The sequence below is a fragment of the Halichoerus grypus genome, chromosome 10 (genome assembly GCF_964656455.1).
Source record: "Halichoerus grypus chromosome 10, mHalGry1.hap1.1, whole genome shotgun sequence".
In the NCBI taxonomy this organism is placed as follows: domain Eukaryota; kingdom Metazoa; phylum Chordata; class Mammalia; order Carnivora; family Phocidae; genus Halichoerus; species Halichoerus grypus.
In genome coordinates, this window is record NC_135721.1 from 2,096,568 (window position 1) to 2,123,161 (window position 26,594).

Below are 26,594 nucleotides of genomic sequence, written 5' to 3' on the forward strand. Positions count from 1 at the left end.
TCAGAGATGTAACCAAGACCCGGACACAGACAAAGGAACACAACTCTGATGAACAAAATGCGGCCTCGCACTGTTGTGAGCAGTGCACGTGGCCATAAGGTTTCCAAAGAAGAAAGCCGCACTCCCTGCAGCCAAGGCCCAGAGCTGATGAGGTGCCGGACTTGCCCGAAGATAACGGAGGAGCGGCTGAGAAATCTAAGTGCCGCTTCTCGCCTCCTCGGAAGGACAGCGGCGAGGTGAAGCCACGGCAGGTCGTGGCTTTCAGAGCGTAAGAGATACGAAGCATCCCGTACAAGCAAGTCCCGCCGATGTGCTCGAGCTCCCGGACGGCCGGGCAGGGGCCGCGTGCTTACACGGCAGCCGTGACCACCGCCCGAGCCCCTCTGCTCCCGGCCAGGCTCTGCACAGCCACGGGCTCTGCTGCAAGCCCCTTCCCACCCCCAGGAACGTGCGAATGTCCTTTGCCTCTCTCACGCTGGAAACTGCAGCCCCAGCTTTGAACACGAACCCCCTGGGCTGGAGCCTCAGCTCTGCTGCCAAGTGACCAGACACGTGACCTCGTCCCTTTGAGCCTGGCTTCTCTCCTGTAACTCTCTCAGGAGATGGAGCTATTCAAGAACCCACCCCGCAGGGCCGCGGAAATTAAGTGCCACCTGAAGAGCACGGACAACACCCAGAGCTCTGGCCTGTCTTCAGGCGTGGATGGAAGGCCCGGGGCTGCTGCTGTCTCCCGGGGCTCAGGGCGAGGCATCAGAAATGACGGAGCTGTGTGGGAGCAGGCTCAGCGGGAGAGCCCCAGCCCACCGCTGCCCTCAGGCTGTGGAAGGAAAAGGGGAGGAAGAGCAAACTGACGGGGAATGGGGATGTGGCCGGCATACACCTGCCGAGGTGTGTGTGGACAGGGGTCTGCAGAAGGCAGAGGTGGGTCCTGCCACCGCCCCGTCCCAAGCTGTCCCAGGTCACAGGGGTGGGTGTCCCCGGCCCCTGAGTGTGGCTGCAGACCCCGGTGGGCCTAGTGGCTCCCACACCCCACCAGGGACTCTGTTCCCCGGCCTCCTGGAAGCCAGAGCCTTCCTGTCTTCAGAAAATGCTCATAGGGCATTAGGTACCAGCACTGGTGAGGGAATTTGAGGTCGTTTAAAATTTATTTTTAGCTTATCTCAAACAGACTCTATTTGTGGGAAGAACAGAACTAAAAGGGCTTTTCCCCCTTTGCTGCACCAAAACCTAAGCTCTCTTTGCAGAGGAGAAGGTGTATCGTGCACCCACAGCCGTGGGCTTGACCTCGGCTCCACACGCGAAACAGGAAAGGTCGTGAGTGCGGATTTAAATTTTCTCACCAAGATGGACGAGAATATAGCAGATAGTTCTGTCACGCCAATTAGACGCTGGTGATCCGTTGGAGGGAGAGATCTAATTACAGTTGATTAGCGAGGGAGACATCTTTTATGAAGAATAACAAAGGCTTAAAAACCTGGAAGCGCTGTCGTGATGACACGTGTCTTCCTGTGTCGAGCGTGACCCTTACCTGCCGGCTCTGAGGGATGATTTAATTAGGAAGTGCACAGAGGCTGCTCTTCGGTACCTCCCGTTTCTCTCCTCTGTCCCTCTGGCCTTTGCACCAGGGTCCTGTTGACCTGACCCTCACTCCTAATCCCCTTTCAGACTGTGTGTCCCCACCACTCTCTTCATGCACCCATCCCTCCCTCCCTCCCTCCGGCAGTCCACCCTTCCACTCCTGTCTTCCTCCCTCCGCCCACCCACCCAGCCATCTGTCCATCTGGCTCGTGCGGACCGCTTGCCACGCACCGGGCACTGTGGGGCAGGCCGCCCCCACGGGACGTCCACTGTGACACTGCCCTACTTTATAGATGTGGAAACCGGTCCCGACTTTCCAGACGAGGACACGGAGGCTTGGACAGGCCACGACGCTTGCCCAAGGTCACCTGGGAGTGAGTGGCAGAAACGGGACCTGGTGTTGCAGCTCGGAAGGCTGCCTGGGCTCCAGCCACAGCACCACGGCCTTCAGCGTCTCCCTTCCGTGCCTTGCGCCCGCCGCTGCCCCCTCCCCACAGCCGCTGGCCCACACCTGTCCCAGGCTGTCACGGGAACGCCTGCAAACTGGAACTGACTCATCTCTACGCTGCGGACCCCGCTCTGGGAGGCGAAGCCCAGGAAGGCCGAGGCTGTGTCCCCGCAGAGTCCGGGCCCACTGAGGGGCACGCGTCTGCTCCCCACAGCAGCACCTGTGTTCCCTTCAACACACTTGGTTTGTCAGACGTATCATCCACTCTATCATCCACTCTTACTAGAAAGAAGTCTTTCGAGAGCTTGGGAAGAAGTGCTTGCCAGACACCAACGCCCAGCCTGATTTGTATTTGATGCCTTTTTCCAAGAGCTGATGGAAGACTAAAGAATCCTAGTTGTCTCCGATATTTATAAAATCAAAAGCTATGTGTAGCTATTACGCAACATTAAGATACGCAACTTAGGAAACTCCTCACTCCGTGTTTTCTTGAAGATGGCGGCTTTTTTGACGACCATCCTAACGCACCAACTTAGGCGGCTGCAGTCAGACGCATGGCTGACGTCCGCGATGCAGGCCACACTCAAATATCCTGCAAAGCCTTTTTATGAGGCTCCCCAGAAAACCAGCTTTCAGAGCTCTAACCTGTTTTCCGTGGACCAGTTTCACGACGCTTGGAGTTTGCTCCAAATAAATGTTGATTGTTCCAACGCTCACGTCCACCCTCACAGACCAAATGTGACCGTGGCCGCCGAAGACAGGCGAGCACCGAGGTTCAGGCCGGCAAGGCGCAGCGCACGCGTGCCGGGGCCGCGACAAGCCCTCCATGGGGCGGAGGAGCAGGGTCGGAAGTGCAGTCCCGAATCTGTCCCTCAAACCATGCCACCTCTAGGACATCCCCTGGCTCCCTGGGCCTTACTTTTTCTCAACTGTCAAGTGAGGGAGTCGAATTCTGTGACCCCGAGGTCTGCATCTTCACGTGGACTGCTTCAAAATCACTGTCTTTCTTACGGGGCCTGCTGTAAAAGCAGTGGGGGACAAAGATTTGTCAACACACCGTATGAGCCGTATTACAACTGCGAAGGCACACTGTGGGTGTCTGGGGACCTCGCGGGCCCTCCTGCCATGTCCTCAATGCTGGCCGTCCGCACTTGCCAAGTGACCACATGCACCAGGCATCTGGGGGTTCGACTTCCTCTGTCCTCACGCAGGGAAAGAGCCGCCAGGTCAGCAGAGACCCTGGACGCCAGACGAGGTGAGGGAGGACAAGCCCCATCCGGCGGCCCATAGAGGGCAGCAAGCGTCCCTCTGGCGGGGATGCTGACCCTGGGGAGGCTGTGTGCGTGTGAGGCTGGGGAAGCCTCTGTTCCCTCCTTTCAACTTTGTCGTGAACCAGGTAAAACCACTCTAAAAAATGAAGTCTATTAAAAAAAAAAGATGAAAACCTTTCCTCTGCAAGAGGCTCCGCTGCAAAGATGGGACAGAGAGCAGGGGCCACAGTGCGGGAAGGCCCCCCGCGTGGCACAGAGCAGCCACATCCACCCACGCCCGTCTGCGGAGACCCACCCCGCTGCCCCAGGGGCTGGACACGAGGTCCCTGCGTGGGCCACGTCCCCAGAGGGCAGATTCGGGGGAGCCCCCTGCGACACTCCCGCCAGCACCAACTGGGCTTCCGTTCCCCTCGGGGCCACACCTGGACAACAGCGGGCCGGGCGTGAGGCGCGGTCACGGTGTGGCAGGCGACAGACAGGCTCCCAGGAGGAAGGGGCACATGGGGGCCCAGCCCGCTTGTCCTACAGGCAGCCCCGCTTCCGCCCAGCCCTCTGCCCCCATGAACAAATGCATGTTTTATATTTCCAGGCACAGCAGACGTGGCCCAAGCCGCTCTGAATGATTTTCCTGCCACCACTAGCTTCCCCGCCACTGATGTGCAGTCGGTCCCTGCTGTAGGTTTAAGCCTCACATTAGAACATTTCTGCAAGAACACTATGTCCTTGAAGCCCACCCTCTTCCTTCTGAGAGGCGTTCCTGAATGTCATTGCCTTCAGGCCCTGTACCGCCGGGCAGGGGACACCCCAGGTTCATCCTTGAGAAGCCCCCAGGCTGACGCACGGCCAGAAGGAAGAGGACAGCCAACTCTCAAGGCACCCGTCTTCCTTTTGCTCTGCTGCTCTCTGCACCTGGAAAGCTATTTCTTTCCACAGCTACTGAGAGCTGCTAGGCCCCAGAGATGGATGAGCACACTCCAAAACAGGGAGGCTTCCCCTCTGCCTTCATCGGGGCCGGGACCCCGTGCAACCTCCCCCTGCAGACGGCCCCTGGGCTCTGCTAATGATTATAAATGGCAACGAACCTCCGATTTAATTGCAAAAGGTAATGATGCAGTGAGCATAAGATTAGATTCACCACAGAAGGCAATATCCTCCAACAATAAAAAAAAAAAAAACGGAGGTGCTGGGTGTGAAGATGGCCGGAATCGATAGGAAGGTTTCGGTATTAAATACCACGGCAGAGGGTCGCAAAGTGGTATTGACAGAAGTGCTGACGGCAGATGAAAACGAAGGAGAGAAAACTAAATTGGTCTCTGCAGAAAATAAGTTACAGATTAATCACCCTACCATAAAATCATTCTGAGATGGCCGAGGGTCTGGAGAGGCGCCCCCATCTGCTTCCAGGACGGGCTGTGGGATGCGCGCACATGCACAGAGGGCTCGCCTCCTCCTGGCCTCTCCGGCCCACAGCTCCCCCAGCATCTCCGTGACCTGCACTACATTAGGAAAGGACTCTGCCCTTCCCATGTCTGGTCTTTGGCCACACGGGAGCACCCTCGAGAGGCGAGTGGGAGGGAGGGACAGGAGGGGGCTTGCCGCTGACCCAGACTCTGCGGCCGGCCCCTGGGAGGGCACGCACCATCTCCCCCCAGACCTGTAGCCCACAGGGAGCAGCCCCAGGCACTGGGTTACCCTCAAGTTTCCTGTTCCGCTCTAAAATCTAGGTGAAATTTGCATTCTACTCTACGATACAGAAATATGTCCTTTTTAAAATTAAAACAGTGATTTTTTTCCCTTAAATATTACTTAGACACTACAAAGACAGACCAGCTCTTAATTTCACATTGAAGGCTATGAGACTCCCTTCTGACCACGCAGAATTTTAAAACTTCAACACGGCACTTCATATTCTAAAGAGTCTGACTTCGACTCCACATACTGATGATGATCAGTCACTAGTTACACCATCTCTACCGCCTACCCAAGAACGGATTTATTAATACCATAACGTACCATGAGGGAAAAGGGCTGAAGACACGTCATGGGAACAAAGAAGCATAAGAAGAGCCACCACTACAGAAATCTGTCCCACAGACACCGTAAGCTCTGTCAAGTCTCTAGATTTTTCTCTCTAAAGCTGTTACTTTGATGTAAACAAATGCGATGAAATCATGAACACAATATAAAAGTCACATCTTAGGGGCGCCTGGGTGGCTCAGTCGTTAAGCTTCTGCCTTCAGCTCAGGTCATGGTCCCAGGGTCCTGGGATCGAGCCCCGCATCGGGCTCCCTGCTCCACGGGAAGCCTGCTTCTCCCTCTCCCACTCCCCCTGCTTGTGTTCCCTCTCTCACTGTGTCTCTGTCAAATAGATAAATAAAATCTTTAAAAAAATAAAAATAAAGTAAAAAAATAAAAGCCACATTTTAAAAGTGGAAATTTTAAGGAATCAAACATGAAATATACTAATCAGTAAAATATTTACTCCAGAAGGACAAAGTATTTGAGGCAATGACTATTTGAAAGCAAAACTGGTTCCCAAGAAAGTCAGTGCTAAACACTAAACAGTGTGAAGATGCGCGGCCCCGCGGGAGCTGTGAGGACCCAGCCTCTGCCGTCCTCAGAAACGGAACCCTGAGGGTGACATGCGGGTGGCCGTGGCTCAGGCAGCGAGGTGCCCTGTGCCGCCCAGCGGGCCCACAATCAGGGGAAGGTCAGCTCACAGGACACCGCGGGGGGGGGGGGTCACAGGTCACGGGGAGGTTACAGGCCACCGGGAGTCATAGGCCGTGGGGGAGAGGGGTCACGGACCACTGTCATTTTTACAACTCACACAGAAACTTGAAAGAAGCTCATCAGCACCATGAAATTATTATTTTATGACTGCTCGTACCTAAAAGGTGATTTTAACCAGACTTTGAAAAATCTGTTCATTGGAAAGACAATATACTTGAGACAAGAGAATATATGTCGGGATATCCCACAGCCTCTTTTGGACAAATTATGGCCAAAAGGTGGGGTTTTGTCAACCTTCAGTTCTGCGCGCTGTCTGCACGGCCCGGAGGCCCGAACCCCAGGCAGCTTTCACCTGAAGAGCCAGTCATGCAATTCTCCGACTGACGATCCTGCCCGTTCGTTAAGTATTTCATAATTAATGTCAAAATTCTAAGCGTATACAAATCAAGAAGTATATTCTGAATTCAGCCAAAAGGTCCAATTAAAAAACACAAAAAATGAAAACTGTAAGCGTGTCACTCACCACGGCCTGGCCGGAGCTCTCCTGCAGGTCCCACAGCAGGATGTGGTTGTCCGCCAGCGAGATGACCTTCTTCCCGTCCCCCGTGGGCTCCCACGTGACACTGCGAGGAACAGGAGGACCCCCATGAGTAGGGACGCGGAAGTCCCCGATGTCCCTGCGTCTGAGGCTATTGTGCGCGTCCCCCACGGGCAGCGAGGCTCGCCCTAGCACACGGCGATGGCCGGCAGCGTGTACACGTGTGGCTCTGTGTCCGCTCCCGCCCAACGTCCTCCTGGCTCAGCTGAGGGCAGGCGGCTGGGAGGTTAGCAGGCCGGGCCGTCGGGGCGCTCGGGGTTACAGGAGGTGGGGAGGGCAGCCTGCGACGGGCCCGGCCCACTCGTGCTCCCTCCCTGTCCCTCGCTGCCTCTCTGGGGTCACTTTCTCTCCCGCCACGTGAGCACACGGTGGGAAGGCAGCCGTCTGTAAGCCAGGAAGAGGGCTCTGGCCAGAACGCCACCATGCTGACCCCCGACCTCCAGCCCCCAGAACCGGGACAAATAAGGTCTGTTGTTTCAGACCCCAGCCAGTGGTGCTCTCTGGCGGCCGCCCGAGCCGACCCGTCTTCCTGGGGACTGAGGAGCGGACAGCTGACCAACTGCGCCGAGCGAACAGGACGCAGCCTGCTGGGGGCCGGGTCTCAAGGAGGCCCAGCACGGACACTGCCATTTGGGGCAGAATGCCCACATCTCTTGTAGCCCAAGGACTGATGACAATGGGCGGGCGTCTGTGTCTGCCCTGCCTGTGACATCAGGTCACTTCGTCGTGGGTCAACCGATCTGAAGCCCAGTTTCCTGTGACCTGCAGCCAAAGCCACCGCATCTGATTCAACGCCTATCTCATAACTAGTGGCAGACCACAAATCTCATCAGCTCTGTGGGAAGGCCACGGAGAGGAGAAGCTTTCAGTTTGTCTTCGCTGATGAATTCCCAACGTGCTGTAAGGAGGAGAGTCTCTCTCACGTCCTGTAACGGGAAGGAGTGCAGACATCAGCCAAGACCCTGCTGCTGGTCCCCCCGACAGCACCGGCGCTGACGGACGGCGCCCGCCCTCACACCGCCTTCCCAAGACCGTCACTGGGGCTGCCAGTACGTGTAAGCACAACACCGATGCCCTCCAAAACCACAGCTTCTTTCTCCTTCGGAGCTTAGCAGACACACCCAGGATCAGGCTCCATGACAGGTGCACCGCAGCTCCATCACTCGGAGCTCAGCACACCTTTTCTGAAGAATGCACCATCTCCAGTATATGAAACTGAAACCCAGTAGCTGGAAGAGACGGCAAGAAACCCGGTTCTGAAATCCGCTGCTCCTGTTTTGTTGAGATACCGGCTAATCCTAACTTCGAAGACAGCTCTTTACAGCAAGATGATCAAACTTCTGGCGGCCGTTTCCACGGGTAAACTATGCAGAGTTCACACAACGGACAGTGAGGCCAAGAGGAAATGCAAACCAGGAAGGGAGAAGGGCAGCTCACAGGCCTGTCCTGGGGCAGAACGACGCACTGACCTGTGCTCGACCTTCCCGGCTTAGCTCGGCAGCTGTTAACAAACCACCACAGCCCGGGCTGCCTACACAGCACACATTTATCACACACGCTGCTGCAGGGTGGACCCCCGAGATCAGGGGCCAGCGTGGCGGGGTTCTGCTCAGGGGCCTCCTGGCTCGCAGAAGGCTGCCTGCCCCCGTGTCCTCAGCACAGCAGAGGGGGAGAGGGAGCCCGTGTGCCTCTCTTTCCAGGGCACTGCTCCCATGGTGAGGGCTCCACCCTCAGGCCCTCACTGCCTCCCAGAGGCCCCACCTCCTCACGCGAACACACTGGACATCAGCGTTGCAACATATGAATTTGTGGGCACAAGAAAGTGCAGTGCGTAGCACCATATATTAGGATGAGTACGTTTAGGACGCCGCAAGGAGCTCCTGAGCAGATCTCACTCATAACTTACATGCCCCAGCACACACGCACACACGCACGCGGAGGTCAGGACAAGGAGAAGCTGCACAGCCATGGGGGTGACCACAGGGACAATGACTGCCCAATCCGGTGTTTGCAAGACCACAGTCTGAAAGGGGATGACACACATATGTGGACTTTTTAACAGAAACTCCAGAAATCCAGAGATTCCCAGGTGACTCACAAATCACAGGGCAAGTATTAGCAGATTTGATGCCAAAGACTGACTACCTAACTATTTGCCTGTGGTTTCTCCGGCCAGGCTGAGGCTTCTGGACAGCAGACCCGGTTTGTTAGAGTTCGTTCATACTCCCCACAGTGAGCAGCAACATCTGAGGCACACGGCACATGACGGATGCTTGCTCTTGAGTTCCGAGGGAGAGTGAAGAACCCAGGTAAGCGCGGAGATGCCACGTACAAAAATGAGACCATTTCCAAGTACATTCAGCAAACTGCTAGCCCATGAGGGCCGGGAACACAGCCAACAGCACCCAAATGAGAAAAAGCTGTAAAGGCATGTGAACAATCAAAATCCCTCCACTGAAGCTCATGTGTTTATTTTATGTTTTAAATTGCAGTGTCCCTTGAGCCCTTACTCAGACCTCCCCTTCCCCTTCCATCTGCCCACTGTTCTAGCATGGTCGGTTATGATGTCCAAGACTACAGAACAAATGCGTGGGCCCTGGGAGAGCAGGGTGTTTGAAGCAGAAATACGGGGAACAGGGCAAGCTGTAAAAACTGATACCCACAGCAGAGGGGAGGGAGGTGGGAGGGAGGGAGGGAGGGAGGGGGCAGGGGAGGAGGGAAGGAGGAGGAGGAGGGGGAGGAGGAAGGGAGCAGGAAGGAAGGGAGGAGAGGAGGAGGGAAGGAAAAAAGATGATGGAGGAGGGTGGAGTAAGGAAGGGAGAAAGAAGGAGGAGGGGGAGGGAAGGGGAAGGAGGGAGGAGAGGAGGAAGGAAGAAAGATGATGGAAGGTGGAGTGAGGAAGGGAGGAAGAAGGAGGAGGGGGAGGGAGGGGAAAGAGGGAGGGAGAGGAAAGTTGTGTGGAAACTAAGTCACAGGCTTCTCTAGACCCCAAATCCGACAGGAAGCTGTGAGGAGGCGAGGCAGCAGGCTGCGGAGAAGCTCCTTCCTCCAGATGCAGCCGCGGCACTTACACCCCTCCTGCGGCCTAGAGAGCGGTCACCTTGGTCTGGCTCTGCTCCAGGGGTGCAAGGAGAGGCGTGAAGAGGGAGGAGGATGTCCTGCGGGAAGCCGTGGTCTCCGCAAGCACGCAGCGCGGGCCGAGGGGCACCTGTCTGTGGGAGTCAGCTTACGTGTCAGTAATCTCAGCAGAGCAAACAACCCAATGAATTTCAAGTAGCCACAGAAGTGACTTCTCCTGTCTAAAAAGGAAAAATATATAATAATTCAAAAGATGTTTAAAAAAGCCTTAAAGTATACAGGAGGGGATAACGGCTTGTGTTAGGAAACAGGCTGCCCTCGGGTTCTTACAGGTGGAGGGTTTAAGAAAAACTTCATTTCTTCGGGAACAAAGCTCTTGCCACTTCTGAAGGTCACAGCGAGTATGATCGAGAACAGCAGCAAAGAACACAGGACATGGGGGAAATGATGTTCAGAGCAGGTGCCCCACCCAAGCTGGGGGGCAGGCCCACGTTGTCTTGCAGACGGAAACCCTAGACCTGGGCTGGGGGTGCACGGTGGACAGACTTATTCCTGCCAGAGCTCTGTGAAACCCACTGCCCAGGAAAGGCCTGCTGAGCTTCTAGGAACACAGCTACGGGTGGGTCTACAGCTTCAGAGGAGAAGGGCAAGTCCCTACACCACCGTGGTTCCGCGGCGCCCCCGGCTCGCCCCTGTCTCTCGGCAGAGGTGAACTCACGAGAGTCTGAACACAGACCCGAGGCTGCAGGAGGTTCCCCTGCCAGAACCAGGACCCAAGCTGGAAAGAGCAAGTCACTTCAATAAAACAAATTGTTGCAGATTAGGACAAAGAGAGGCTGGCTTCTGGAGGCAGGAGGGGCTCGGCTGAAACACCACTTCCTCCGGGGAGCTGGTCTGACCCCCAGAGGCCGCTCAGACTGCCCTTTGTCCTGAAGCCAGAGCAAGCCCCTGGGCATTCATGTCCGCTTCCCGGCGAGACAACAAATTCTGCACGAGCCCAGGCTCACCTGGTGGTATGTGCCAAGCACCCAGCCCAGACTCTGACCTTCGCAGGAGAGGCACTTAATAAAGAGGTGTTGGAAGAAAGAGGGAACGAAGAATTAATTACACTTCCTCTCAGCCTGTGTCCAGTGCACCTTATAATGCGTGAAAAATAAAATTGGAAAAAGATTCTACTTATCAAGTACACTCAGTGAAGATTGGTCCATCTTGGAGCTCGTTTGAGAGGGTTTGCTATTTAGTCTCAAAAGGACCTCATCAAGAAGAGGTGTTGCTTGTCCACCGACTCTGTCGTGTTGGAGACACAATAAGCAGAGTGAGCAGAGAAGGAGCCCCACGGTCTCCCTCTCGGACCTGCGCTCCCTGCTCCTCCCATGCCCCCTCCAGGCGGTGAACTGTGGGGCATCGCTCCTGGCCAATCAAACCAAAACTGAAATGCACAGCCTGCCCCCGCAGCCCCATGCCAACCCCCATGGGCATCTCTGCCCATGTGTCCACACCACCCTAATCTCCAAATGTACCAAACAGTATACGCTGCACCCCCATTCTTCTCTAACCGCCGGGTTACAAGTCTCCCATGAGCAAAATCTTGGGAGTAATTTTTTTACAACTCTCCTTCCCAAATTCTACATAAAAAAGCAATAAAGTCTATATGTCTGTTTTTGTGCCAGCACCATGCTGTCTTGGTGATCACAGCTTTATAATATAGCTTGAAATCGGGCAACATGATGCCCCCAGCTTTGTTTTTCTTTTTCAACATTTCTCGGGGTCTTTTCTGATTCCATACAAATTTTAGGATTGTTTGTTCCAGCACTTTGAAAAATGTCATTGGGATTTTGATCGGGATGGCACTGAAGGTATAGATTGCTCTGGGGAACACAGACATTTTAACAATGTTTATTCTTCCGATCCATGAGCATGGAATATTTTTCCATCTTTTTGTGTCTTCTTCAATTTCTTTCATGAGTGTTCTGTAGTTCCTAGACTATAGATCCTTTACCTCTTTGGTTAGGTTTATTCCGAGGTATCTTATGGTTTTTGGTGCTAATGTAAATGGAATCGTTTCTCTAATTTCTCTTTCTACAGTTGTGTTGTTAGTGGATAAGAAAGCAACTGGTTTCTGTGCATTGATTTTGTATCCTGCCACATTACTGAATTGCTGTATGAGATCTACTAATTTGGGGGTGGAGTCTTTTGGGTTTTCCACATAAAGTATCATGTCGTCTGCAAAAAGAGGGAGTTTGACTTCTTCTTTGCCAGTTTGAATACCTTTTATTTCTTTTCGTTGTCTGATTGCTGTTGCTAGGACTTCTAGTACCATGTTGAACAACAGTGGCGAGAGTGGGCATCCTTGACGTGTTCCTGATCTTAAGGGAAAGGCTCTCAGCTTTTCCCCACTGAAGATGATATTCGCTGTGGGTTTTTCATAGATGGATTTTATGAACTTGAGGAACGTTCCCTCTATCCGTATACTCTGAAGAGTTTTAATCAGGAAAGGATGCTGTATTTTGTCAAATGCTTTTTCTGCATCAATTGAGAGGACCATATGGTTCTTCTCCCTCCTCTTATTAATGGAACAGAAGAGAACCCAGATATGGACCCTCAACTCTATGGTCAAATAATCTTTGACAAAGCAGGAAAAAACATGCAATGGAAAAAAGACAGTCTCTTCAATAAATGGTGCTGGGAAAATTGGACAGCCACATGCAGAAGAATGACACTCGACCATTCTCTAACACCATTCACAAAGATAAACTCAAAGTGGATGAAAGACCTCAATGTGAGGCAGGAATCCATCAAAATCCTAGAGGAGAACATAGGCAGTAACTTCTTTGACATCGGCCACAGCAACTTCTTTCAAGACACATCTCCAAAAGCTAGTGAAACAAAAGCAAAAATGAACTTTTGGGACTTCATCAAGATAAAAAGCTTCTGCACAGCAGAGGAAACAGTCAACAAAACAAGAGGCAACCCAAAGAATGGGAGAAGATATTTGCAAATGACACTACAGATAAAGGGCTGGTATCCAAGATCTATAAAGAACTTCTCAAACTCAACACCCAAAAAACAAATAATCAAGTCAAAAAGTGGGCAGAAGAGATGAACAGACACTTCTCTGAAGAAGACATACAAATGGCTAACAGACACATGAAAAAATGTGCATCATCATTAGCCATCAGGGAAATTCAAATCAAAACCACATTGAGATACCACCTTACACCAGTTAGAATGGCAAAAATGGACAAGGAAAGAAACAACAAATGTTGGAGAGGTTGTGGAGAAAGGGGAACCCTCTTACACTGTTGGTGGGAATGCAGTTGGTACAGCCACTTTGGAAAACAGTGTGGAGGTTCTTCAAAAATTTAAAAATAGAGCTACCCTATGACCCAGCAATTGTACTACTGGGTATTTACCCCAAAGACACAGATGTAGTGAAAAGAAGGGCCATATGCACCCCAATGTTCATAGCAGCAATGTCCGCAACAGCCAAACTGTGGAAAGAGCTGAGATGCCCTTCAACAGGTGAATGGATAAAGAAGATGTGGTCCATATATACAATGGAATATTACTCAGCCATCAGAAAGGATGAATACCCAACTTTTACATCAACATGGATAGGACTGGAGGAGATTATGCTAAGTGAAATAAGTCAAGCAGAGAAAGTCAATTATCATATGGTTTCACTTATTTGTGGAACATAAGGAATAGCATGGAGGACATTAGGAGAAGGAAGGGGAAAATGAGGGGCAGGGGGGAATTGGAGGGAGAGATGAACCATGAGAGACTATGGACTCTGAGAAACAAACAGGGTTTTGGCGGCGGGGGGGAGGGGGGATTGGTTAGCCCGGTGATGGGTATTAAGGAGGGCATGTACTGCATGGAGCACTGGGTGTTATACGAAAACATCGATCGTGGATCATCACATCAAAAACTAATGATGTACTATATGGTGACTAACACAACATAATAAAATTTAAAAAAAAAGCAATAAAGTGTGTTAAATTTTATTTGTAATGTCTGACTTCTTGCTTTTACACAAATCTGACCCAGTTTGCCTTTGGCTTCATGAAAATCTTACAGCTCTTGCCTGGAAACGCTGTCTCCCTGGCTCCTACTTACCCTACTAACTCTGCAAAATCACCTGAGGACGTGGCCCACCAACAGCCCGTGTTTAGTCCAATCTCTGGGCCTGTATTTGGCTTCCCAGCATCAAACTACGGAAACACGACACGGTCTTGTTCCTACAGAAACACCATCCTGGGCGCCTGGGTGGCTCAGGTGGTTAAGTGACTGCCTTCTGCTCAGGTCATGATCCCAGGGTCCTGGGATCAAGTCCCGCATCGGGCTCCCTGCTCAGCAGGGAGGCTGCTTCTCTCCCTCCCCCTGCTCATGTTCTCCCTCTTGCTCACTCTCTCTCTCTCTTTCAAATAAATAAATAAAATCTGGAAGGAAGGAAGGAAGGAAGGAAGGAAGGAAGGAAGGAAGGAAGGAAGGAAGGAAGGAAGGAAGGCCGTCCAGACAGTTTTAGCTCAAGTACCACCATGAATAGAAGGTCGGCATCAGCAAAGCCGTACCAGTGACATTTCAAGCACCTGTCACATGCTGTGTTTACACAGAATATTGTCAGATTTGGGTTCTGAGCTCCTGTCTAACCAGCCCGTTTCCTTTTTTTTTTTTTTACTTTTTTTTATTTTATTATGTTATGTTAATCCCCATACATTACATCATTAGTTTTAGATGTAGTGTTCCATGATTCATTGTTTGCGTATAACACCCAGTGCTCCATGCAGTACGTGCCCTCTTTAATACCCATCACCAGGCTAACCCATCCTCCCACCCCCCTCCCCTCTGGAACCCTCAGTTTGTTTCTCAGAGTCCATCGTCTCTCATGGTTTGTCTCCCCCTCCAATTCCCCCCCCTTCATCCTTCCCCTCCTGCTACATTCTTCTTTTGTTTTTTTTTCTTAACATATATTGCATTATTTGTTTCAGAGGTACAGATCTGTGATTCAACAGTCTTGCACAATTCACAGCACTCACCATAGCACATACCCTCCCCAATGTCTATCACCCAGCCACCCCATCCCTCTGACCCCCCAACATTCCAGCAACCCTCAGTTTGTTTCCTGAGATTAAGAATTCCTCATATCAGTGAGGTCATATGATACATGTCTTTGATTGACTTATTTTGCTCAGCATAATACCCTCCAGTTCCATCCATGTCGTTCCAGCCCGTTTCTAACCACAGTGGTGGAAGGATCCAGGTCCTGCGGGCATGGTCACATGACCCACTGAGACAGTCTGCCATGCACAGGACAGGGAAGCATCAACACAACACGAAATCCATCAGCGGCTCCCACCAAGGCCATTCCGCCCACAAAGACTCCTCTAGAATGCCTCCTACCACACACAGTCCTCCAACTAAGCAAGTGTGGCACCTCCCTAATGCAATGCCCCCCCTGCTGAAGTCAGTGCAACAGACCTGCTAAGTCGAGACCCCAGCCTCAGATGCCCCCTATCCTTACAGGCTACAGTACTGGGAGCCTCTTGATCTATCAGAATCCCCACCTTCATCTGGAAGATGGACGTGCCTACTCTGGGGGCTGCGATAAGGATTACATGACTTACTCAAGAATTCTAGCAAACCTGAGTCCCTCAATCAGGGCTGCAATCCTCCAGCGGCAGAAGGCTCAGGACAGGGTGAAGTGGCATGCGCGCCCTAGCACGTTTTCAGGGTAAAGACCATTTTGTGAAACTTTCATTATGGTGCATATATATATATATATGGGGCAGGGGGAGTCTGATGTAAAATTACCTCTTTCTCATTTTGAAATTTGGAGAATGCTGCTTCAGACCACTAACACTGGTCTTAATTTTTAGTAATTTCAAGCATTTTGGGTAGAATTTCCTCTGAAGTGCATGGCCTTTTTTTTAACTTTCCAGGAGTGCACCAAACACACAGCCTGGCCGAGATGACCCGTTCCATGACCATCCAGCACTGTAGCATGTTCCCATGCCTCTGTGGACAGAGCTGGTGCCCCTAAAAGGGCCCTATGTCACTGATCTTTATTGGGTTTGCTTTTATGACAGTGGAGTCTGCAATCCTGGCTACCGCACGTGTCCTCCCAGCGCCTGCTTCGCACTCCCTTTTAACTGAGCTTGAGCAGTGTATGCCCTCATAACTAACAACTTTAATATCAAACAGCCCTATTGAGTACGGAAACTCTCTCCCCTGAAGAAAATACAAGAAGCCATAGCCCCTGCCTTCCTGAAATCCTGATTTAAGCTGTACTATTTTATATTCTAATTTAAAGTCAGATATGCTCATTAAAAATGTTTAAACTTTGCAGAAGTGGAAGTCTCTTTTATTGCTGCCCAGTGGCAATAACTCCTATCAACAGGGGACATGTAGCATCAGGGTCTTTGCCATACGCAGGCTGACGTGGACAATACGACCTCGGCCGTCACTTACAGAAATGCAAACACATTGACACCTTACTCTGTCATGTGTTGCTGTACTTGCAACATGTCCTGGGTAACTTTCCATGTCAAATAAATGTAATTCTTGCCAAAGGCCACACAAAATTCTGTTGTATGGATACCTGCAATTTTTCATCTCTTTGAGCTTTGATTTCCTCATCTGTCCAGTGGGGATAATAGTAGTGTGCAGACGTTATAGGTTTGTGAAGACCAACAAGCCAATATTCAGAACAGCCTGCACAAAGCAGGTGTTCAATGAGCCTCGATATGATCGGACACAGTTAGATCTATGCTTCTTAAACTGGGCATGGTGCTACTCTCCAGAGATTTTTGGGAAAGCGTGGAGGGGCACTTCTGGTTTTCCTGAAGACTGGGAGGGAAGAGATACAGGGGTGCCCCATGACCCATAACACACAAACAGCCTTCAACAGCAAAGACTGTCCCACCCCCAATGCCAACAATGTCAAATGCTCCCTTGGAAACACCATAAAACCCTACTTTTGAAATTTGGCTGGAATATTAAAATTACCACCTTTACATGAACCAAAAGAATTCCATCAAGATTTATTTTAAGAAAAAAATCTTCAGAAGAGGTTAGAAACTGACATCCTTGCCTATTCTGAAAGGCAACAGAGCTCGAGCCTGTTTCGCTGTCCTGCCCACTTCATACGCAGTGGCCTGGGTCCTGAGTCACTCACGTCACTTTGTGGCACCTGGGTTTTCCTCCGATGATCTTCTGTCCAAAAGTCAGCATCATGCCATTTCCCCTTGGGGGTCCGAGAACATTCTGGAGCTCCCGGAGTTACTGTCACATTACCAGAAATTTGACTCAAGAGCTCCATGACCAGACCCCCGCGGAGGCGGCTTCTTGCCCTGTACTGTGTTTATGGTGAATACACGAAGTGGGAAGGCTGCTCCACATCCTCGTTGCCTCACTCTCTCCACATCCTGGCCCCTGGTGAGTGTCCGCTGGAGGACAGCGCGGCTCCCATGCCGCCCAGAAATTATCCATGCAGGGTCTGGCTGCCTCGGCCTGCCTCCAGCCCAGGGCAACCTGTGTTCTGGGCGCCAACCACTGCCCCCCAGGGGCACGCTGGGGGCGGCGGGAGGGGGAGCCCGTCAATGACCGCGGACAACCCAGAGGAGGGACAGGAATCCAAAGTAAACTGGTCGGGAAACGATGAGGATGAGTGAGAGAGACGCCAACCTGCTCCAAAGCTTGTTCCACTAGTTCTGATCTCTCTCTCTCACACACGCACACACACGCCGCACACACGCACACGGGAAACACGTGCACAACCCCCCACATCCCCTACACATGCACACCCCAGACGTGAACACTCATCCCACACATGCACACACACCCTGCACACGCACACACACGCATACACTCCCATACATGCCGCACATACACACATACACCCGCAAATGCACACTCACAGACCCCACACACTGCACACGCACACACACCCATACACTCCCATACATGCCGCACATACACACATACACCCGCAAATGCACACTCACAGGCCCCACACACTCTGCACACGCACACATACACTCCCACACATGCCGCACATACACACATACACCCGCAAATGCACACTCACAGACCCCACACACTGCACACGCACACACACCCATACACTCCCATACATGCCGCACATACACACATACACCCGCAAATGCACACTCACAGGCCCCACACACTCTGCACACGCACACACACACTCCCACACATGCCGCACATACACACATACACCCGCAAATGCACACTCACAGACCCCACACACTGCACACGCACACACACCCATACACTCCCATACATGCCGCACATACACACATACACCCGCAAATGCACACTCACAGGCCCCACACACTCTGCACACGCACACACACACTCCCACACATGCCGCACATACACACATACACCCGCAAATGCACACTCACAGACCCCACACACTGCACATGCACACACACCCATACACTCCCATACATGCCGCACATACACACATACACCCGCAAATGCACACTCACAGACCCCACACACTGCACACGCACACAAACGCATACACTCCCATACATGCCGCACATACACACGTACACCCGCAAATGCACACTCACAGACCCCACACACTGCACACGCACACACACGCATACACTCCCATACATGCCGCACATACACACGTACACCCGCAAATGCACACTCACAGACCCCACACTCTGCACACGCACACACACGCATACACTCCCATACATGCCGCACATACACACATACACCCGCAAATGCACACTCACAGACCCCACACTCTGCACACGCACACACACGCATACACTCCCATACATGCCGCACATACACATGTACACCCGCAAATGCACACTCACAGACCCCACACACACACACATCAGGTGAGCTGGAGCTCAGGCCTGTACTTGGGAGTGTAACACAAGCACGCCTGTGAGCAGAGCCTTTCTGCTCAGCGGCCTCAGTGTTAGGAGGAAGATACAGCCACACTGAAGAACTTTGTTCCTCACAGAAGAAACGCCTCATCTGGAGCGCTGACTCTGAATACCTACAGGACATGCACTGCGGTATGCCTCTGACATTTGCCATTTACTTCTGAGAGGATTTAAATTTGTAATCTCTGAATTACATGACGTGAAAAAGAAAGGGGACAAACCCACCTTTTACGTGCTACAAGAGTTAATCTCGCCATAGGTGTTTGATGACCCGGAGATTCCCAGAGCAGAGCAGGGAAAGAAAGAACAGGAACTTCGGAAAACTTCTCTGAGCTGGAAACTCGCTAGGAAGAGGCCTGGATGGAGGACAAAGCCGCCCACCGTGCTGGGAGGCGTGGGATCGGCACACGGGAGGTGTGAGGGCGCGGGTGCCACCGGAGGAGAGGGTACAGGGGCTCTGAGAGGAAAGGACGGGATCCCGCCGCCGCCAGCACCACTTCCCAGGCGGGGACACCTCCCCGCTTCCCAGTGCCGCCACGCAGCCTCACTTCCCACCACTGAGCTGGGAGACACGGCCTGCAAACAGGAGCGGGGACCGGCGGCAGGCCGCGCTCAGCACCTGCGCCCTCCGATCCCGCCACCGCAGGTGAGCGGGGGCCAGCTCACTATGAAAAACTAAGAAAAATAACCATCAGACAGGAAACAGGACTAGAGCATCTGCAAGTAAAAACAGAAAGCCTAAGTTCACTTTCTTGGCCATGAAGGGGGTGACGAGACGCGCTGGCTCGCCGAGGGCCACACGGGCTTACTGCCGGTGCCCCCGTCACCGCAGCTCCCCCCAGGCCTCCTCCGCCCGCGGCCCTCCTGCCTTTGCCTCTTGTCCTGCAGCGTCCATCCACGGAAGCGCTTCAGTGACAACAAAGTCTTGCTGCACCTCTCCGGGGCGGCGAAACTCCCAACACCCAGACAGAGCTCTCAGACCCTTCCCCGGGAACAGGACGTCCAAGGCGTTTCCATGAAACGGCAGCAAGCAGGTGCTCCCACCGCTCGCGGCCGAGCCGAGCCGAGCCGCTGGGGGGCCCGCTCCCGCCACTCGTATGTCGTGATCTGTCCTGGGTGATGCAGCAGAAAATACCTGTTGTTGGTGTATGGGGTGCAATCCCCAAAATCATCAGCGTTTGAGCCTAATGACACACCGTGGGATAACTGGAGCACGCGAAGTGCAATGAAGAGAAATTCCATTTTATCATGGATCATCACCATGAAACTGGGGCCATAAACATAAGAAAATAACCTAGAATTTCTGCCATACTTGCTACTCCAAACTGAGACGTTTATTTCTCTGTTCATAAAATCATCCATTTTTCTGCTTTATCACACTGCCAGTGAATTTGAGAGGACATAAAATTACATTAACAAGTTGAGAACAAAATAGCACATACCTAATGTAAGTGTGCAATATCCCTTCACAATCACTGAGAGGAAAACACAAGAAAAGGGCTGTTTCTGTAAATAAACCCAAATAAAAAATCTAAATTTCTGTGAAGCAGTTAACAAGGACCATAATGGCAGGAATGATGGTTCTAATTTGGCAGGTTTCATGCTGATCAAACAAAATAAATGCCTCTCTTCTTCAGATTAGTGACTCCAAATGAATGATTCACACTCTGGATTCTGGTACCTGGGGTGAGGACAGCTCAAAGGACACTAGAAATTCTTAAAACAACCTCAACATAAATTTAATAATTTAAATCCACAGCATTTCCATGCCTCACCTATTCTCTGTGGCCGCTGGGGGTGGGAAGTGGGGCTGCCCCCCCAGGACGTGGTGTATACAAGGAAGCAACCCCACGCGGCTGGAAGACAGACTTTAATCCACAAGGAACGGCCGTGTGAAGACTCTTAACTCCCACTGCATTTGACAGCTCATCAGGTTTATTACTTTATGGAAAAGGATAAACCTTAAGAAGGAAACTTGTCTATTAAGTCATTGGTTACAAGTAAAATTTTGAAAAACCCTTTAAAACGATACAGTACATGAGTTCCCCAGCTTATGCATCTCTTTTCAAACAGAGATTTGGCAATCTGGCTAATTTCTTCTTGTTGGAAACCGCTTTTCACGGGTGCTGCAGAGATCAGGGAAAGGAGAGTTCAGGAGTCAGACCACCAAGTCAAGAAGCACACTTCGCCCAGCTCTGGGGCCATATGGGTTCTTGGTGGCCGTGCGCCTGGGGACTTCCGGGGGCAGAGTTGCGTCCGTGCGCAGCCTGGCACCCTGGTGTGCAAGCTCGTGCCTCTGGAATGGGGTGACTTGGGTTATGAAGAGACTGCTTATTCTGACATCCCTCACCTGAAGAGACTTCAGGTTCATCAGCTAAATAATACGGTTTCAGTCAGACCCAGAGCGAAAGGCAAGAACAGGCTGGGCATGAGGGAGAGGATATTTTTCTTCTCAGATGCTCCTCTTTCTTGTGGAGGCTTGTTAATAGTTGAAGTCAATGCTCCGAGCTGTATGTGCAGGGCTCAACAGAAACAAGCACTCCGATGCTGAGGACCCAGAAATGGAAAGGGGCCCATTTATTGAGTGTAGAGACTGGAAAACACAAGCACTAATCACCTAGCTCTGCACTGCTGAGAGGCCTCCCCCAACGGAAATGCTCGAGGTCCGCATGCTCCACCTTGGGGTGGACATGGGTGGACACACTGCCTGGCCCTCCCTGAGAACGGCTCTGTGCCAGATCACCACTGTCCCCTCCTTCTACCCCAGAGAGAGCCGTAGGGCACAGCTGGGACTCTGAGCACCCTCTGCGAATGGATTCTTGCCAGCCCCAAAGGCCTACCTAACTCACCCCAGAGTTCACAGGTCTGTCCCTCCAAGGCCACCCAACACTGGCCCACAGTGGCCAGCGCTCCCACCACACATCTCCTCCTAGGACTTGGAAAGGAGCACAAGCCTGACAGCACCGGGATGCTGCCCTCTACCTGGTGCTCAAGCAACAGCAAACCCAAACCCCTGTGCCCCGGGTCTTCCCAGGAAGTTCCAAGTTAACTTTTAAATAAAAGTACATTTGGGGACACCTGGGTGGCTCAGTCGGTTAAGCGTCTGCCTTCGGCTCAGGTCATGATCCCAGGGTCCTGACATGGAGTCCTGCGTCCATCGGGCTCCCTGCTCCATGGGGCGTCTGCTTCTCCCTCTGCCTCTCCCCACCTCTTATGCCCTCTTTCTCTCTCGTTCTCTATCTCAAACAAATATAACTCTTCAAATAAATAAATAAATAAATAAATAAATAAAAGTACATTTTGAAATAAAACTGTCTACCCAAATTCCAAATAGTGGTTTGGGCGTTTCCTCTTCTTTTTGATCTACTTTTCTTTCTTCCTCCCCCACCCCATTTTTCAAACAGTAGAAAATGTTTAAAATTCTTATGCATGGAGTTAGTGCACCTTCAGGTTTGAACTTTTAAAAAATTATTCAAACCTCACGTTTAAACAATCACAATAGAACTAAATGCTACCTTCCTCTAAACTCGTCCCTTGGAAACACTGGTGCCTTCTGGGTACATTCTGGGAGACACTGGCTGGTTTGTAAGAGGGTCACATGAAACACACCATGAACCACATATTCACAGAAACGGACTGCAAGCGCAGAAAGGATATGAATTTGTCTCGTAATGTACTTGGTGCACTGCACTTCAGACTTCTGCCGAGTGAGCTTCTAGTGAGAGCTGCATCCGCACATCGTGCTTTGCTCGTTTTTCACCACATCCCTAACACGGAACCTAAACGGCATCAGAGGGGGCAAGAGAGTCCGGACACGGGACAACCATCCTCAGCGTACGGGGGACACTTGAACAAACTTGAGAGAGGAAGGCATCTTCATGCTGTCCTAGAATATCGTAAGACTGTTCTTTTCCTACACAGAAGAAGGGATGCGGGCCTCATCTGAGCCTCTTTAAAAGCTAACAGACGTTAATAGTGAGGCCGGAACCAGGGAAGCAACCTATACGTCAGGACACCTAGGCTGGGTAAACCCAAAAAGCAAGGACACAAATCTTATGAAATCTGCAATCATAAAGCATGATCACTGAGAATTCGCCATCACTGTTGGCTGTAAAACTGTCGTAAGATCTCTGAACTTCAAACATACTTTCTTACTTATCCCCAAAGACAGCTTCTGAATTTACTTTTTTCCACTGTTATATCGCGTTGAACTAAAAAATAAACAGGAAAAGAGAGACGAGGCCGAATCCCTTCTTTTCCCACCCAACTCCCTCAAGAATCAGCGGCCTCACACACACTGCTCTTCCTCTGCTTCCTCCCTCGTCTCCACACCGTGGTTCGCGCCCCCCTCCTCCCCGAGAGGAGCGCCGGGCTCAGCCTGCCTCGTGTTCCCGTGTGACACTCACCTCCACCCGCAGCCGGCAGGAAGCTGGCTCTGGAAGTGGAGGGGTCACCAAGCGGCAGTGCAGTGACGCTCTGTCCCGTCTGGGGCGGGACTCTGGGGGCTGCAGTCACTGCCATTCGTGTCCCGGCCAACCCTGCAAAGTGCTGGTTGCTAAGTTGAGTTCTCCTTTAAGGGAGATTTCCGTTGTCCGTGAAACCAGGTGACGGTATGACTACTCCAGACACACCAACTTGAGAGATGGAGCACGCCAAGAATACACCAGACTTTCTGCTGCTTTGACTTGGCTTCCACTCACAGGCAGGGAGCGTCAATCCACGGCGAGGATGCTGAACTCCTCAGCAGCGGGGGCGGGTGGGGGGCTCTCCATGACCGAGAGGAGGTGGAGAAGCACGGAACTACCTGTGTGGCTCACCGGCCCCCAAACCAACAGCGATGACGTTGCAAGGCGGACGCCAGCTCACAACGGCCCAGCAGGCCCACACACAGGAAAGCCTTCCCCCCAGGGCTCCCAAAGACGCTGGTGTGAACAGGACAGGGGACGGTGTGGGACCCGACCCCCAGAGGACGTGCTGGGTCTGCAGTCACTTCACTGCTGACACCCACACTGTACACACTGACGAAGGCCCCGAGCTGCCGGTCCAGTCCCCGACTCACGGAAGAATAACCACATAGCACAGGGGGAGATGTGAAGAGCACCCCCCCCTTACCTACCCCTAGACAATGAAAAAAGGGCCAACAACATGCATGGCACAGGGCTTCACTCTTTTAACTCATTTCTTTACCACAATAAGGTGGGTTTTTATTAACTTTAGTTATGTAGGTCTCATCCCACTCCAGAAAAATACAAGGCAGCTAACACACACAGCCTGAAATACAATGGGGCGAGATACCCTGAAGATGGGGAAAACATCACCATTTGGTAAAAGCATCCCCAAGGGTCTGGTCCAACTGCCCTGCACGCAGCCGGCTGTGGGCTGCACTGACCTCAGCCTGGGGACACTTCCTCTGAGCGACAGGGAGAGTGGAAGGGCTGGGAGTTATTGTCCGAGTCACTGAGAAAGAGGTGCACGCCACTCAGTGTGAGATGAGACACACGACAGCACCTAACGAGCGCAGAGCGGGAACGCTCACCAGAGACCCCACATAACCACCCCGTCACACGGGAGGGAAGGAGACACGTGCCCATGGGGACAGCGTCAAGTACCTACAGACCCCGGGATTGTTGCTCCCACACTCCCCACACGCTGACCGCGGGGGCAGGCCATAGCGGAAGGGGAGAAAGTAGGCGAGAAAAGAAGGTGGCTTTGTTATCTGTGTATGAGGAACTCCCCTAGAACGCATAATTTATTTATATTTGTCATCTATAAAGGACTAGCTGGAAGATGTGTGAACATTCTCAAAACTCATTCTGATGAAGATGTATTTATACTCCCAGCAACAGAAACAACTTCCAAATCACAGTGTGACGACCACAAGTGGCTCCTTTTGTTCATTCATTCAGCAGGGACGCAGTTCTGGGCAGTATGTGGTGTCCTGGAGTCGGTCTGCCTGGCTCTGAATCCCAGAAACTGCACTGAGTAGGAAAGGCTGGATGCAGTCACCTTCTCCGCCATGGTCCCTACTTTAGAGGGTCGTGTGGGCAGGAGGCAGCGCCTGAGGACCTCAGAAGGGCTCAGGGTCGGGGTCCCTCACACGGCAGAATGCTGTGGCTGGCAATGTCCTCGGTGCTGAGGACACACCTGCTGCTGGACAAGGCCCCTGCCCCGAGGAGGTTCAGGGATGGGGGCGTGAACGCACATGGCCGAGTGCCAGGCGTGGTCATGCCTTTACACAAGATAAAGCTGGGTGCAAGGACAGGAAGATGTGGGTGGGGGTGGAAGAGAGATTCTTTTAGAGAGGCCCTCTCTGAAGAGGGCATACTGAACCACGAGGACAACTTGTTAATCCACACCAGAAGCTACGGAGCGGCCCCTCTAGGCTCAACTTGGGATCTGCAGCCCCACAATGTGGATCTGAGAAAATTAGGAAGAGACTGGATTGTTGGCTTGTTTGTATCGTGTATCCTAACAAGTATGGAGGTGCCACACTTCCACAAAGATCCTGCCACGGAGCCATGGTAACAACTGTGAAGCGTTTCCTCCGTTTCAGGAAACTTCATTTGCAATTGAGAAAAAGGGGTGACGTTCCAGCAACTTACGCAGCCCCGGGTCAGGTGAGCACAAGAGACAGGGCGTGCTGCCCCTCAGGCCAGCATTCCATCTACCTCCATGGGTGGGAGCTCGAACCAAACACACTTGGTCACAAGGCCTTCTAGAATCTTCAATGGCAGGTGGGCCTGCCGGGCACTGCCCACCCGCTGGGTGTTAGAGGGCTGGGATGGGGGTGTGTGGCCACCTACGCTGGGGCCCAGCTGCTCCAGAGCAAACAGAAGCTGAGTGGCCCTGAGGACAGGAGCCCGCACAGCGCCCCATGGGGCGCAGCAACAACCCTGCAGACTGTGGATTGTGTGCTGTTCCAGGAAGCTCCCTTACGGCCGGGCCTATGCCCAGGACGTGTCCAGGAGGCCTCTCCTGGGACTGCTTCAGCCCCAACTTAATAAACCAAAAAGGAAAGCAAGCAAACAAAACTACCAGTTGCCTCATGTTTGACCCCAAACAGCACCTTCACATTCATGTATTCACCAGACTTAAATTTCCAAAAGCCAAATTCCCTATCAGATAATAAGACATCACTAAAGGGGGCGCCTGGGTGGCTCAGTCATTGAGTGTCTGCCTTCGGCTCAGGTCATGATCCCGGGGTCCTGGGATCGAGTCCTGCGTTAGGCTCCATGCTCGGTGTCAAATAAATAAATAAAATCTTTAAAAAAAAAAAAAAGACACTTAAAAAAAACATGCATGACAACCCCAAAGGCCAGCGAGGATGCAGAGACTGGGCCTCACACGTTGCTCCAGCAGTTTGTAGAGAACACTCACCTACAGGTACCCCATGAGCTGCACTCAAGGGCATTCGGCTGCGAGAGACGAAAACCTGTGTTCACGTGAGCACCTGTCCATTCCTGTCCAGAGCAGCTTTATCAGGATGTCCAAATCCCGGTGGAAACCCAGCTGTCCTTCATAGGTGAATGGTCACAGAAACCACGGTCCCATGGACTACCACTCAGAATAAAGGGGCGGAGCCACTGACAGACACAGGTGACAACAGGAAGGACCCCCCAGGGAGTCACAGTGCGTGCACAAAGCCACGATCAAAGCTCCCAGACTGGACGATTCCATTCATAGAACCTTCTCAAAATGACAAGTCTACAGAAGGAGCACAGACTGGTGCTCGCTGGGGATTAAGGATGGCGCGTGGGGAGCCGTGGGCTAAGGCCATAAACAGGCAGCAGGAGGGCTCCCAGTTCTGTATGGTGACCACGGTGCCGGATGCACCAAGAGACACACGTGATGACATGGCAGAGAACTCAGTGTGCACACGCGGTGGGTCCTATCAACACCCCATCGCCAGTGGTGACTGTGCAGAGGGATTATGCAATGTCACCAGCAGG

The 26,594-nt window shown here is 52.1% G+C and overlaps 1 protein-coding gene across 3 annotated transcripts in view; it reads right to left on the reverse strand.

The window, feature by feature from the left end:
• Positions 1-26,594, reverse strand: part of EIPR1 (EARP complex and GARP complex interacting protein 1) — a 136,099-nt gene that overhangs the window by 14,536 nt on the left and 94,969 nt on the right. For 2 of the 3 annotated variants that reach the window (XM_078055910.1, XM_078055911.1), the window contains exon 5: positions 6,554-6,653. The exons of the other annotated variant lie outside the window; for it this stretch is intronic. In XM_078055910.1, coding sequence (XP_077912036.1) covers positions 6,554-6,653 — 100 coding nt within the window. The remainder of the gene's footprint in view (positions 1-6,553; positions 6,654-26,594) is intronic. 3 annotated transcript variants of the gene reach the window in all.